This window comes from Erythranthe guttata, chromosome 5 (assembly GCF_056151865.1).
Source record: "Erythranthe guttata isolate IM_541 chromosome 5, IM_541, whole genome shotgun sequence".
Lineage (NCBI taxonomy): Eukaryota > Viridiplantae > Streptophyta > Magnoliopsida > Lamiales > Phrymaceae > Erythranthe > Erythranthe guttata.
The window spans coordinates 6,786,947-6,802,388 of record NC_142537.1 but is presented as its reverse complement, the minus strand read 5'-3'; the positions used below and the strand labels follow the sequence as shown (position 1 = coordinate 6,802,388).

Here is a 15,442-nt window from a genome sequence, read left to right as displayed (position 1 = left end):
AAAGTCTTTCGAGGTTACGGTAAATTTCTTGGGTACGGCGAGTCGATACCGTAGGGCCTAGGGGTGGTTTGATCCCACGTAGATAGACATGATTCGAAATATATGGGGTTATTTACCGGTAACTTAGATTGGCTCTTCCGAGGGATTCCCGACAATTTTTCATGTCATGCATGTTGCATTATGGTGTTGATGATATAGGTGGGAAAATCTCACTCTATGGTCTTGGGATCATAGGGTTATAAAGGTGGGAAATTCCTTCTATAATCTTCAATACGCGTCATGGCATAGGGTTATAAAGGTGGGATATTCTCACTCTATGGTCTTGGGATCATAGGGTTATAAAAGTGGGAATTATCTCACTCTATGCGTGTGGCAATTATGTGAATGAAGAACGCCGACGAAAAAGGGAAGTATTTGATGGTTTTACTTTATGTTGCACGTTTATGTATAAGATATATGTATGTGTATATGTATAGATATATGTATGCTCTATGTGCTATGTGTATTCGATATTACTTCAAGATTCTCATTGAGTCCTCAAAGACTCATATAGGTGTTGTATGTTTGTAGGTATACCCGATTTAGGGCCCGAGGAGTGAAGATGGGAATCGAGCTCGAGAATCGGAAGGGGATCGTATGGAGGGGTTGTGGATAGTGTTGGCTCTCAACTTAGTTATGTGGTTTTATTTGTATAATATGCTTGTAAAAACTTTTGATACGGTTTTAGGTATTTTCTACCGTTCTCTTCCTCCGATCGGTGGGAATTATTAAAAGACGATATGTGTAATAGTAATTAGGATTACCCTATTTTGGATAATTAATCGGTAATCCGTAGCCTTTTTTGTAAACGAAAGCAAATTTTCACTATTTATATGCATGCATGCTTTCGGCTAGTAATTTCCTCGTGTTTTGTCTCCATGTTCTAAAATTATTTTCATATAGGTGCTCTGCTTAGAAAATCATGAAAGTTTAGGAGTCTCTGCATCTCTCTGTTTTCATCATATTTATAGGTCTTTTGCATGATTTGGGTAAGTAATCATTTAGTTATGATTTATTTTTCACTGCTGCATTGAAACAGGGCCATTCGGGTGTTTTCTGGTCTAACTGGATTTTTACTCACCCAAATGCCTTGTTTCCACTTGGAAAATGTTTTAAACTTATTTTTCTGCCTTGGGGTAAAATTTGGTAGTTTTTGGGTCAGTGAGGAATTTATTATGAATTTTCAAAACCCCCTCCCCTGTTCTGGATTTTAAACCGAGTGACTGTGCCATTTTATTTATTTCTCCTAAATGGCCATGCATTTTTCAAAACTGTTTTAACTGACTGATCTAGACCCGTGTTAGATGTTAGGGTCCATTTGGATGGAGGGATTTGGGGAGGGATTTGATTTGGGGAATGGATTTGAAATGACTCCAATTTTGGAGTCATTTGAAATCCATCACTATTGCTCCAAAATCAACTAAAAAGGAGGGGTGGGGATTTGAAATCCATCTCCAAATCCCTCAATCCAAACAAGTCCGAGGGATTTGTTATTATGGATTTGAAATCCCTCCCCCAAATCCCTCCATCCAAATGCACACTTATGGTATTAATTTGGAGTCATTTGCATGAGTAGTTTAAGAGGAATTAATTTTTAAAGCCTCTGCATTGAATCTGTCCGCATTTGCATTAAGTTCATCATGCCTAGATACTTTCTAGTCTTGCATTTAGCATGCATTGGTGTTAATTGATCGATTAGGGTTTAGCAAGCTGTGCCCTCTCTCCCTCTGATTTAAAAAGAAAATTGTTTATGTAAATTTATATCCACAAAGATCACGTTTTTAAAAGTCTTCCGCTGAGATTACATATAATAAGGGTAATCGAGAGAGGGGTGTCACATCCCAGACACCGTTATAGTCCATTGATTTCAACTCTTCATTCATAGCATCAATCCATTTACTAGAATCTTTACTTTTTATGGCTTGTGAATATGAAACTGGATCATTTTGAATACCAATATCAAAATCAGATTCTTGTAGATACACCACATAATCATCGGATATGGAAGATTTTCTTTCCCTTTGAGATTTCCTCAAAGCTACCAGTTGTGGTGATTCTACAATATTGCCAATGATGACATCTTCATGGAGTGGCGAATCAATTGTTTCAACATGCTGTATAGGTTGAAGATTAACTTTATCTTGAGGGAAATAAGATGGTAAAATATCCACCCTAATTTCCTCAAGTTCTACCTTTCTTGATTCAACACTCCCACTAACTTCACCATTCTCTAAGAATTTGGCGTTTCCAGTTTCAACTATCCTCGTAGTATGGTTAGGACAATAAAATCTGTACCCTTTTGACTTTAGTGGATAACCAATAAAATATCCAGAAATTGTTCTAGGGTCCAATTTCTTTTCATTTGGATTGTATATTCTAGCCTCTGCTGGACAACCCCAAACATGTAAATGTCTTAAACTAGGTTTCCTACCAGTCCACAACTCGTAAGGAGTTGTTGGAACTGCCTTACTAGGAACCCGGTTTAAGATATACATAGCGGTTTTCAAGGCTTCATTCCAAAGTGAAATGGGTACAGTTGAATTACTTAACATACTCCTAACCATATCCATAAGAGTACGATTACGACGTTCAGCAACTCCATTCTGCTGTGGTGTTCCAGGCATTGTGCATTGAGCACAAATACAACGCTTTTCTAAGAATTTAGCAAATGGGCCAGGATTTTGTCCCGACTCATCATATCTACCATAGTATTCTCCACCCCGATCTGATCGTATAACTTTAAAAATTCTATCTAATTGTCTTTGGACTTCCGTAACAAACACCTCAAGCATTTCAATAGCTTGAGATTTTTCATGAATTAGATAGAGATAACCATAACGAGATAGATCATCAATGAAGGTGATAAAATACTTTTCTCCACTAAAACATGGGATAGGTAGTGAGCAGATATCTGTATGGATTAACTTAAGAAGCTCTTTACTTCTTGTGGCACCCATTTTATTGTGTTTGGTTTGCTTACCCTTAATGCAATCCACACACATTTGAAAATCAGTAAAGTCTAGATTTTCCAAAATTCCAGTTTTTACCAATCTTTCGATTCTTTCCTTGGAGATATGCCCCAATCGTTTATGCCACAAGATAGAAGACTTTTCGTTATTTAGGCTTCGCTTTACGCCAACTTCCGAATGAGTGGTTAATAATGATTGTCCAAACTCATGATTCAAAGATATTTTATATAAACTATCACATAAAATACCAGAACCAATTATTATTGAATTAAACATAAAACTGAGTTTTCCACAACCAATTAAAGCTGAATAACGACAAACATCCAATTTTGACAAAGAAACCAAATTCCTAGAAAACAAAGGTACATAAAAAGTGTTTTTCAAGATCCATCTTATGACCCGTCTCTAATATGAGGCGATAAGTGCCAACAAACGCCACTTAAGATTTGAGACGGTTCCCCATATAGATTAATTTGTGATATGATTTGTAGCACCAGAATCAAACAACCAAGTGTAAGAAGGAAATTCAATAAGATTTGATTCATAACATACAAAAGAAAGATGAATACCTTTCTTTTCGAACCAAGCCTTACGTTTCTCACAGTCCTTCTTTATGTGTCCCTTTTTGTTACAAAAGTACCAGGTGACAACAAAAGCCTTTCCATGACCCTGACTACTTTCACCAGGTTCATATCTTTTGTTTGGTGCGAATTTCTTTCCAGTCTTCACAAATTTCCCTTTCTTCTTCATACTTCCATGAGTTACAGCCAATGCAAAGTGATTTCCTTCTTGCTTTAATCTCACTTCCTCTTGAATACACATACTAGTCAGCTCATTCAAATTCCACTTATCTTTTTGAGTATTATAGTGGATTTTGAATGGGCCGAACTTTCATGGAAGTGAGTTAAGGATAAATTGCACAAGGAATGACTCTTCCACTTTCATGCCAAGAGCTCCAAGTTTGACAGCCTTATCAGTCATATTCAGGATGTGTTCCTGAATTCCCTTATCACCACCATATTTCATGGTAGTCAATTCAGCCATGAGTGTCCCTGCTAATGACTTGTCCGCTGATTTAAAACGTTCTTTAATGGCCGTTAACAGTTCCATAGCATTGTCAACCTCGGGAAGGGAAGTCTTAATGTTATTAGCAACGGTCATTCTAATAAGCATAAGACTCAGCCTATTGGACTTGGTCCAGGCTTCAATTAGGCTAACTTCTTCCTCACTGTTAGCATCCGTTATTTCCTCAGGTTTTTCAGTAAGCAATGCTAGGTCCAAGTCCATAATTGAATTTGTTCATACCATTCGGAGAAATTTGACCCACTGACAGTCTTAATACCAGAAGCATGCGAGTACAATGAAGTAGGAATAGCAACTGAAATGAATATAGCAAATATATAAGGCAAAGATAAAAGGATGATCACATAAGACCTTGAGTCAAATAAGATGAACTATCGATATCACTACAAGTTCGCCTTTGGGTGAAATACAGCATACCTATTGTTCACTCTATGTTGGTGTAAATAATCTTTTATAACACCTAAGTAGGGTCTAACATAATTTGTTTCACTCGTCAATTATTCATGTTACCTTTAGGTAAACAATTCTAATTGCTAAGTAATACAAATTATAATACCCTACCCAGTTCATAATTAATTAAAATCGACTATCCTTTGAGCTAGTCTCAATTTCTTAATTATGACTGCAATTTGAGAATATTATAATCTTTAATATCATGTAAATGATTAAACTTTCATATAGTTCTTATATTTATTAGATTTTACTAATCTAGGTCACTTTAGCAACTACAAAATTAGTAAATTTCATAAATATAAAACTAATAATATTCTCGTCATTTTAATTTAAGTGATATCTTTAATTGCAAATTAGTCATGGAATAAATAATCATAACTGTAACAATTATTTTTCAAAAAAAATAATTTACGGCATGTGATACATTAACAGAATGATGTATGTCACAGAATAATTAAAATTCAATACATGCACAATAAACTTTATCATATCGCACATAAATCAGCTTACAAAAGTATAAATTCTGTTATGCAGTTATAATAACATACAAATACACCAATTGTTAAATATAATATATTTCTTTAATTAAATATATTTAAACCACTGTTGGGTTTTTCAATCAACAACTTTGATCAGGACATTGTTTATTTATTTATTAAATATGACGTGTGTGTACAGTTTAATGTCCACGTACAATTCAAACAATATGCATATACAAACCAAATGCATTGATATAATAATAAAACAAATGAAAAATGTACATTAGTCAAGTAATTCAGAAAGAAGTCTCTTGACACATTTATCAAAACATTAATTCGAGGGAAATTTATGTTCGGCAGAAGAGTATCAAAAATAATAATCAATTTCGTCAAAACAGATTATAAAATATCAAAACACAAATACCAATCACAATCGTTCTTCACCAAAATACGGAACAAGATAAATTGACAATAATCAGTCTCAATTTATTATGCATAAAACTACCGTAGCAAAATAATAATTTCGACTCAAAATTCAGTTTCACACAATCATAAAGCCATATAACAAATTATAAGTTCTAAGACGAATCGATTTCAAAACCCTGCTCTGATACCAATTGAAAGAATTTTATTTAATTTTACGGGGAAAACTCTAATCACAGAATCTTGAAATCAAATTCATCTTAAGAATATAATCACGTAATAGAGATTATCGACATACCGTTCGCCATGGATTTCGATAGAGACGATGAACAATAGTTATCTACAAGCCGAGCCTAGGCAGGCCTCCTTCGAATCTCCTTGTGAGAACTTTATTCGTAGGCACACCTTCTTCTCTCTATCTCTCTCAAATCACAACTCACAAAGTATTTCTGTAAGTGATGGAATTCTCAATTGCGTCTGATGGTTGAGGAGAAGAGCTGTGGATTTCTTTTATAGGCGAGAGAAGAGGGCCACGATTGATTTGTAACGGCAGAAGACAAATCCCATCCATCATGGTCTTTTATTGCCTTCAACGTTACAAATCAATTACCATAAAATCCCCTTAATACCATAATTTGAATTACCCACAATTTAATTAATTAAAATAAAGATTATTGGACCAAAAAATAAAACGTTAAAAACGTAAAACTAACAATCTGTTCCCTTTATGTTTTGATATTGAATCCGGTTTAAGCCGGTTTTCAACTTGTTCAACCGACGGTTTTCGCGGTTCAATCGGTGGTTTTTTGCGGTTCAACCGGCTCCTTTCTGGGTCCAAATTAACTGACCCCGGTTTTTGACTTTTCCGGGTCTTAGTGTTGAACCGGACCGCACCATCACCGGGTCCTGGTTGAACCGGTCGGACCGGCCGGTCCGGTCCCGACAATATTGAGTAATATTATTGTGTTTACAGTTATTTTACTGTCAACGACAGTTATATAATTACGTTGACCTGTCAATAAATCAAACAAAATGAAAAAAAAAACAAAAAAATAATAATATAGTCGTTGACTCTAATTGTACTTTCCATGACAGTACAATTACATAAATGTACTATCAATGACAGTACAATTACATAAATGTACTGTCAACGGCAGTACAATTACGTTAATATAATGTCATTGACAATATAATTACGTTAATGTGCTGTCAGTGACAGTATAATTACTGTTAATGACAGTATAATTACGGTAAACGTTTAGCGGCGAGCGTTAAAAAAACGGATACAAATTTATGAGATAAAAAAATCACTAAAAAAAACCGAAAACCCGAAGGAAAAAAAAAAGTCAACGCCGGGAAAGAAAATCGAAAAGTCAACGCCGGTGACTTGCGATAAAAAAATATTTTTTGGAAAAAAAAAGTCAAAATTGAAGTTTTGTGGTCAACTTTGATTAAATTGGGATTACAATTAAGAATTGAGTGTAAATGGTTGAGGGTAATTTTGTTATATAGATTAATTTTTCCTTTACTTTATTTATATTAAATATTAAATGGATGGGCTTATTGGCGAAAGAGATATAGCCCCTAAACCTATAATAATAAAGATGGTTGGTCAGGTACTTATTAGGTACTTATGCACAAAAATGCCATATAATTGTATTCTTTTTTTTTTTCCAATACTTTGTTGTAACATATGTAAAGTTTCTTGGGATTGTCTAGGTTCAGAGAGGCATTGAACTTCTTGGACTTAAATGACTGAATCTGGTGCCTTAAAATTATTGAGTAAATAATGATGATCGTTGATTTTAAGTACGATCTAGTACGACCCTAGGAATCTCTAAATTAAAGTACAAACCTAGTAAAAATAAGTCGTACACATATCGTGCACACTTTGTATTTTATGTAAATTACTTTAGTACCCTTAAATCATTAAATAAATATTGACGTTAATGAGAAATAAACTTTTCCAAAAAAATATAAAATCATAATCCTCATCTTTATTCCCAAAACACGCACTTTTCTAGTTTCCTTCCCCATTACCACAGTTCTTCTTTCAATCACTAGCGGCGGAGAAGCAGCCATCCTCACCATCACCCTTGTTGGCGCCAGATTCCCGACTACTGAAGATCGAGGAAATCCGTCGAGTTTTGGGATTCAAAGACTGGCAAAGATTTTTTTTCATGTTTATTTTGGAATTTATTAGGATCCTATTGTATTATACTTCTATTAGGACTTATATTTATTTTTCATGTATTTTATTCTAGTTAGGTATCTTTTGTATTTATCTAGAATAGAAGTAGAAATCAACTAGGATTCTATTACCTAGTTAAATAGTTTTCTTTGGATTCAAGTTAGGTCTTAGAGGTTATTTTCGTGGCTATATAAGCCTCCAAGACAAACAAGAACCGTGTGCATTTATTGGAAGAAAAACCACTTCATAGCATCGAAGGTTTGCGAAGGCGTTCTATGGAGCAGGACTGTGCCATCACTGGTTGTGCCAACATATACAGATCTGGTGTATAGATCTCAAGGGAGATCAGCCGCGTTTCTGAAGGGAGTACAGGCTTGAAGAAAATTCAAGGCACGCGGAGTGGAGCTGCTGTAGAGAAACATGGAGTTCGTGTTGTGTACAAGAACGGCGTAAAAATTAAAGAGGGAGTCTTTGTTATTTTTAATAAGTCCTATAAATGCACACTGTAAATCTGAACTAGTGAAATCGTGTTTGCAGGTCCACGTGGATGTAGGGCACATTTGTGTCTGAACCACATCAAATTCTTGTGTTCATTTACTTACTTTCAATAGTTTATAACAGTGTGATCACAAGAATTGTAGTTGTAACTGAATACTATTTCCACAACGTAACTATTACAACTTAGGTTAATAGATTTCTATAGGCATATAAATCTACAATTGGCATCAAGAGCCTCTCACTAGATATACATAGTGTGTGATTTTGGGAATTTGATTTATTTCACTTTTACTCTACAGACGCGATGAGTGCTCATATGGAAGGAGGTTCCACTACTCGCCCACCACTACTTACGGGAACAAATTACTCCTATTGGAAGACCAAGATGAAGATGTTCATCAAGTCAATGGATGAAGACGCCTGGCGTACAGTTCTGACTGGCTGGAAACGACCTGTTGCCACATATGAAAAAGGAATTCAAACTAAGAAACATGAAAAAGACTGGAGCAAAACTGAGCAGATTGCCGCAAATATGGATTCCAAAGCATTGAATGTCATATTCAATGGAATTGATATCAATCAATTCAAAATCATCTCAGCATGTGAGTGTGCCAAAGAAGCATTGGAAAAATTACAAACAACTTATGAGGGAACAACCTCTGTTCGATTATCAAAACTTCAGATGCTCGCTACTCGCTTTGAGGATCTTCGAATGGAGGAGAGTGAAACCGTAAGCGACTTTAATTCGAAACTATGCGATATCTCGAATGAAGCTCATGGTCTTGGTGAAACTTATCCTAAAGTCAAGCATGTCCGTAAAGTGTTGAGATCAATGCCAGACCGATTCGCATACAAGGTCACAACTATTGAGGAAGGAAGTGAAGTGGACTCATTGCGACTTGAAGATCTGATCGGAAATATGCAGACATTTGAGAACAAGCTCAACATCATTAAAATGGATAAAGAAAGAAAGATTGCTTTACAAACAGTTGTTGTGACCACTCCATCTGTGCCCTATGTTCCCATGACAGCACTTGAAGTCAAGCTAACGAAATCCATGTCTCTAATAACTAAAAACTTCGGAAAACATGTGAAAACGAATGGACATCCTACAAGTTTTGAAAGAAAACCCAGAAGTACTGCAAACAAGCAAGAAGTCAGGAAGGGGATTCGATGTAGAGAATGTCGTGGTTATGGTCATGTTCAAGCTGAATGCACAAACACTATGAAAAAGCAACGAAAATCACTTGCTACAACCTGGAGTGACGATACCTCTGAATCTGATGATGAAAGTAAAGCAAGTGATGCTGAAAAAAGTATTGACTTTTGTGGTACATGCAGGATTACTGAAGCGACACATGATGATATCATATGCACTGAGCCGTCGCACTTGGAAGTGACTGAAGTAACACAGGGTGATATCACACGCACTGAGCCACCACACCTCAGGTATGCTACTCATAATCTCGAAAATCATAGTAATCTAAACACATTTTTTTCTTCCACAGGTGAAGAAGATTCAGAGGATGATGAAGAATGCTCCATTTGAGAAGATTCAACAGCAACTGAACGATCTTCTAAAGCAGTGTCATGAGGTTGGTGATGAAAACAGGTGTTTCAAGGAGAAAGTAAAGGAACTGGAAGAGGAGAATGAAGCAGTTAAAGTCAATCTGAAGGCCATAATCGGTGAGCTAGAATTGGAAAATGAGGCACTGGAGGTAAAAAATGATTTTTCTTTGAAGGTAATTGACAATCTAAAATAATTGCGGAGACATTTGCAAAACAACGATTGCAATAAAGCAAGGGAGATCAAGAAAAGTCATGTTCCAAAGAAAAATACTGAACCTTGCCTCAACCTGAAGTGTGGCAACGCCCCTATTGCAACAGCATTAGAGGCATCAGTCACTAAGTTAAATCGCACTGCGATTCTGTCTTCAAACAGGTTAGATGAAATTTTAAATGCTCATCATTCCAATCCTAAGAAATTCGGACTGGGATATGTAGGTGATAGGACTAATGATAAAACTAAGTCTAATCCGAAAATTAAATTTGTCAATCCTACACCACCGTATGAAAGTTCTCAAATCCAGAAATCAAAGTTTATCCCTACTTGTCATTCCACAAGCATGGACATGTTAGGCCTAAATGCTTTAAAAGATGAAAATTGATTAATAAGTGTTTAGCTTACCAGTCATCCAATTCCGTTGCATGGGACTTCTATTCCCAAAGAAAACACTCTGATACTAAATGGATGAATAGGAATAATGCAAACTGTTGGGCAGCTATTTTATCATTAAATGCATGTTCTACTAACTCTTGGTACTTTGACAGTGGTTGCTCCAAACACATGACAAGTGAGAAGAATTACTTGAGAAATTTGCATAACACGTCTATTGGGCCGGTCACTTTTGGAGATGGAAATAAAGCTTGTGTGAAAGGACGAGGGAACCTGAATGTTGGAGGGTTACCTAAGCTGGCTAATGTCCTGTATGTGGAAGGTTTGAAATCAAACCTTCTGAGTGTAAGTCAGCTATGTGACATGTACGACTCTGTGCTGTTCAGCAAGCGTAAGTGTGAAGTGTTTGATGAAAGTAACAGGTGTGTTCTATCTGGTTATAGATCTTCAGAAATTGTTACAAAATAGACCAGACTGATCAGTCTGAACAATGTCATCTCACCACATCTGATCTCACAAATATGTGGCATCGAAAACTAGGACATTTAAATTTTCATGATCTAACTCGCCTTGTTAACACAGGTTGCGTGAAGGGGGTCCCCCCACTGACTGCAAATGTACCAGAGTCTTGTCGAGACTGTCCACTGGGGAAACAAGTACGCACCTCGCACAAAAGCACAGATCAAGTAGGAACCAGTAAAACACTCGAACTACTTCATATGGACTTGATGGGTCCAATGCAAACTGAGAGCATTGGTGGCAAGAGGTATGCCTTCGTGTGTGTGGATAACTTCTCAAGATTCACTTGGGTACGCTTCATCAGGGAAAAGTCATAAACCTTCTATGAATTCAAGATCCTATGCATAAAATTGCGAATTGAAAAATTCAGCAATATTGGTAGAATTCGAAGTGATCATGGAAGAGAATTTGAAAACTCAACTTTCACCAAGTTCTGTGACAAGCATGGGATTTCACATGAATTTTCAGCACCAAAGACACCACAACAAAACGGTGTGGTAGAAAGGAAGAACCGAACTCTTCAAGAGATGACCCGAGTTATGCTCATCTCAACAAAATTGGCCACAAAGTTTTGGGCAGAAGCAATGAGCACGGCATGCTACACGATGAACCGGGTACATCTAAGACCAGGTGTTGAGACAGAAGATGTGGCCACTGTGAAAGAGGATACTGAAGAAGAGAAGAGGCCTTCCAAGCGAGTTATAAAAAATCATCCTTCAGAACAGGTGATAGGTGACATTGGTGGAGGTATGAAAACCCGAAACAAACCCAAAGTAGATTATCAGAGATGGTCAGGTATGTTTGTTACACTTCGACTATAGAACAAAAAAACATCAAGGAAACCATTCTTGATGAATTTTGGGTGCTTGTTATGCAAAAGGAACTTGAACAGTTCTCTCGAAATGATGTGTGGGAACTAGTTCCACGACCCGACAAGGTAAATGTTATAGGTAGTAAGTGGGTTTTAAAAAGTAAAACGGATGAACTTGGAAACATAACCCGCAATAAAGCTCGTTTAGATGCTCAAGGTTATACTCAGATTGAGGGAGTAGACTGTGATGAAACATTCGCTCTTGTAGCTCGTCTTGAGTCAATACGACTTTTTCTTTCAGTAGCATGCGTTTTAAAATTCAAACTCTTTAAAATGGATGTCAAAAGTGATTTTTTGAATGGTCTTTTAAATGAAGAAGTGTTTGTCGAACAACCAAAAGGTTTTCTAGATCCTCTTAAACCTAATCATGTTTATAGACTTAAAAAGGCGTTATATGGTCTGAAACAAGCTCCTCGTGCTTGTTATGAAAGACTCACGACTTTTCTGATTGAAAAAGGGTATAAGAGAGAGGGAGTAGATAACACCTTATTTATCAAGACTCCAATGAGCTCAACTGAGAAGTTGGGACGTGACTCTGATGGCACAGACGTTGATCCTACACTATACAGGAGTATGATAGGGAGTTTACTTTACCTTACTGCTAGTAGACCTGATATTTTCTTCAGTGTAGGTGTGTGTTCTAGGTACCAAGCAAATCCTAAAGAGATTCATTTGAGTGCTGTTAAGCGCATCATCCGTTATGTTAGTGGTACACTCGAATTGGGAATGTGGTACTCAAGAGATACTGACACCTGTCTTGCAGGGTACAGTGATGCTGACTGGGCATGAGATGTGGATGACAGGAAAAACACCACAGGAGGTTGTTTCTACATGGGTAACAATTTGGTATCGTGGTACCATAAAAAACAAAATTGCATTTCATTATCTACTGCTGAGTCTGAATACATAGCTGCAGGTAGCTGTTGCACACAACTTATTTGGATGCAACATATGTTAAATGATTATGGATTTCACGAAAAAATGTTGCATATCTTCTGTGATAATGAAAGTGCCATAAATATCTCTAAAAATCCTGTTCAGCATTCTAGGACAAAACATATAGATATTCGTTATCATTTCATCAGGGCATTAGTAGAACATAAGCGTGTGTCAATAGACTATGTGTCTACAGACAATCAGTTGGCTGATATCTTCACAAAACCCCTGGATTTCCTTAGACTTGATTCCTTGAGTAAAACGCTTGGAATTTGCAATGTGCAAAATTAATCTATAAAAATGATAGTGCAATCATTTTTCTATGTGTCCGGATTGCACTTGATCTACTAATCGGACATATTATGTGTCACATTCTGATGTGATATGACAACACGTGTTAATCCTTGTTTTGCTTGGAATAGTGGTGATAGGAGTATCATTTTGACTAACTGTAGTTTGTTAGTTTTTGTGGATTAACTTTTTGTTTCTGCGGTAAGCTCCAATAGAAGTGTGATGCCCCCTCTATCGGGAGTGATCAATGCCTATGGCCTCATTCATCTCAAGGATCATACTACTATAGGAAGAATTATGCCATTTCATATGCATTCCCAACTTTTAATTAAAAGTTATATGAATTCTGAATTAGGTTGCCCTCCTAATATTTGATTGAACTACATGTCAACAAATCACACACAAAAAAAAAAGAGAGAGAGAGAGAGAGAGAGAAAAAAAGAGGTGTGATTTTTTTGGATGTTGTTCAGGTAAGTATTAGTGAAATTATTCTTCAAGTTCACGATCGAATTGTTGTGCTAATCGCATATGCATTCATAAACCCATTAAAAATACCTAAGTTATGATTTCTTGAGTATGGTCATGGGGCTCTAGGTATATCGTGCATCCAAGAGCATGTTGGTGGTCTTCTATTGGTGTCTTGCTTTAAGTTCTTCTGGTTAATCTTTGAAAACAAGGCACTCTCCTTTTTGCTCTTGTGATCTCTCTTGAATTTCTTTCCTTGTAAAATTTGGTTTCTACACCTTGTTTTTTTTATTATTTTTTTTATTTTTTTTTATTTCATTTTTAATCTCTGGAAATCTGGGTTTCTTGAATGTATTATGGCCGCTGTAGCACCCCCCCTCGGGTCGGGCGATAAATCGAACCGGTTAATCAGAATACTTTATTTAGATAGCGGAAGCAAAAGGATCTCTTTGTAATTATTTAAAACTTTCGAGTATGACCAAAATGTAATTAACAAAAATCTCTTTTAAGGACATTTGAAAGCTTTGGGAAACCTTAAGAATTTTGAAGACTTTCTTAGGGTTATTTTGGTCGTCTAATCTTTTCGTTTCAAAGGGAGGTTATTATTCGAGTGCTACATTTATCTAACTATAGATTTCATTTTTGGTTCGAAAAGGAATCAAAGTTTAAAGGTATTTGGTGAGTAACGATTTTCGGGTTAGAAATCCAATTACTAAAATAAGCGGACCAATTATATTAATATTCCAAAATTAGGCCCGTACTAGAATAAGAGTTTAATTCCCCTAACGAGGAAATACTAGAGTTTAAGAAAAATGGAAATAAGGAAATTGTTTTTAGTTTACATCACCAAAATAAAACAAGCATAATTTATAGACCCCTCGTACGATCGTCAAAAACTCCGGCCAAGACTTCGATCCACTACTCGTTCCATTCCGGCGAGGGATTACTACTACTACCTGCAATCAAAGAAGTATCTACATGAGCTATTAAGCCCAGTAAGAAATCTGAATGGATAACGAGGTTTTAAAATATGGTTTTACGTACTTATATATATATATATATATATATATATATATATATATATATATATATATATATATATATATATATATATATATATATATATATATATACACACACACACACACACACGTAAGCATCACATCTTACCATTCGTCGGCAAACGAACACACACACAAACACTTAATTTCATTTAAGCACGTAAATCGACTCAAATACTGAAAATTGCCGAATTGCCCTTTTCGTGCACATGCATGAATGAAAACAATTTATGTTGTTCGGATCCATAAAAAATTAACCTCCTTACTTGGACGATAAGCATGTTTTTCTGAGCCCTTTCTTTTGGTGGAATCAAACCACCCATTTATCTATAGTAACGATGGTAGGAATACCGGCCCCCCGTATCCCGACTTATCCAACCCAAGCATTCCATTAACCTTTACTTTGGCAAAAATGAAATCTCTTTTTGTGCATGACCATGAGACTAATGAGACTCTAATATGAAAATGGCCACTTTACGACATCACAAATATCAATCAACGAACATACTAACACAATACAATTATACACATAATTATCCACATATACACGGCAATCACACACACACGATACACACACACACACACACACACACACACACACACACACACATATATATATATATATATATATATATATATATATATATATATATATATATATATATATATATATGAACACTTAAGCATAGCACATATTTCACAAAACCATTATAACAATATATTATATATCCATATATCATAAATCACACACACACAGCACACACAACACACACACGGCACACACATAAACATGCAGCCCCAATACACACCTAAAATAGCATTACATTATCAAACCATGCTCTTAAAGCACCAACATCTTTTTCCTTTCATTAATGGGATTTCTCCCACTTTTGTTCATTAAATGTATTAAAATTCTTACAGCCCCTTAATATAGTTCAGCTGCAGATTTTGACCATAAATTCACATTCTCACAATTAATACTCAAGGC

The 15,442-nt window shown here is 35.9% G+C and overlaps 2 protein-coding genes across 2 annotated transcripts; one reads left to right on the top strand and one right to left on the bottom strand.

Moving 5' to 3' along the window:
• Window positions 1-3,899: 3,899 nt before the first annotated feature.
• On the bottom strand, window positions 3,900-4,295 carry LOC105959831 (uncharacterized). The gene has a single exon (XM_012983991.2). The coding sequence runs from the start codon at window positions 4,293-4,295 to the stop codon at window positions 3,900-3,902; it is 396 nt and encodes a 131-aa protein (XP_012839445.1).
• Window positions 4,296-8,439: 4,144 nt separating this feature from the next.
• Window positions 8,440-12,490, top strand: LOC148770518 (uncharacterized). The gene is made up of 7 exons (XM_088817881.1): window positions 8,440-9,540; window positions 9,644-9,877; window positions 9,998-10,077; window positions 10,467-10,702; window positions 10,894-11,077; window positions 11,201-11,555; window positions 11,711-12,490. Exons 1-7 carry the CDS (start codon window positions 8,440-8,442, stop codon window positions 12,488-12,490), a joined length of 2,970 nt encoding a protein of 989 aa, XP_088674007.1.
• The last annotated feature ends 2,952 nt before the right edge of the window (window positions 12,491-15,442 follow it).

Excerpts from the sequence above, each read along its gene's own strand:
- LOC148770518 (XM_088817881.1), top strand. The coding sequence starts at position 8,440 with ATGAGTGCTCATATGGAAGGAGGTTCCACTACTCGCCCACCACTACTT. Across the intron at positions 10,703-10,893 it reads CTCTGTGCTGTTCAGCAAGC|GTTGCGTGAAGGGGGTCCCC; the intron begins GTAAGTGTGAAG and ends TTGTTAACACAG. Across the intron at positions 11,078-11,200 it reads GAGAGCATTGGTGGCAAGAG|CAATATTGGTAGAATTCGAA; the intron begins GTATGCCTTCGT and ends TGAAAAATTCAG.
- LOC105959831 (XM_012983991.2), bottom strand. The coding sequence starts at position 4,295 with ATGGACTTGGACCTAGCATTGCTTACTGAAAAACCTGAGGAAATAACG.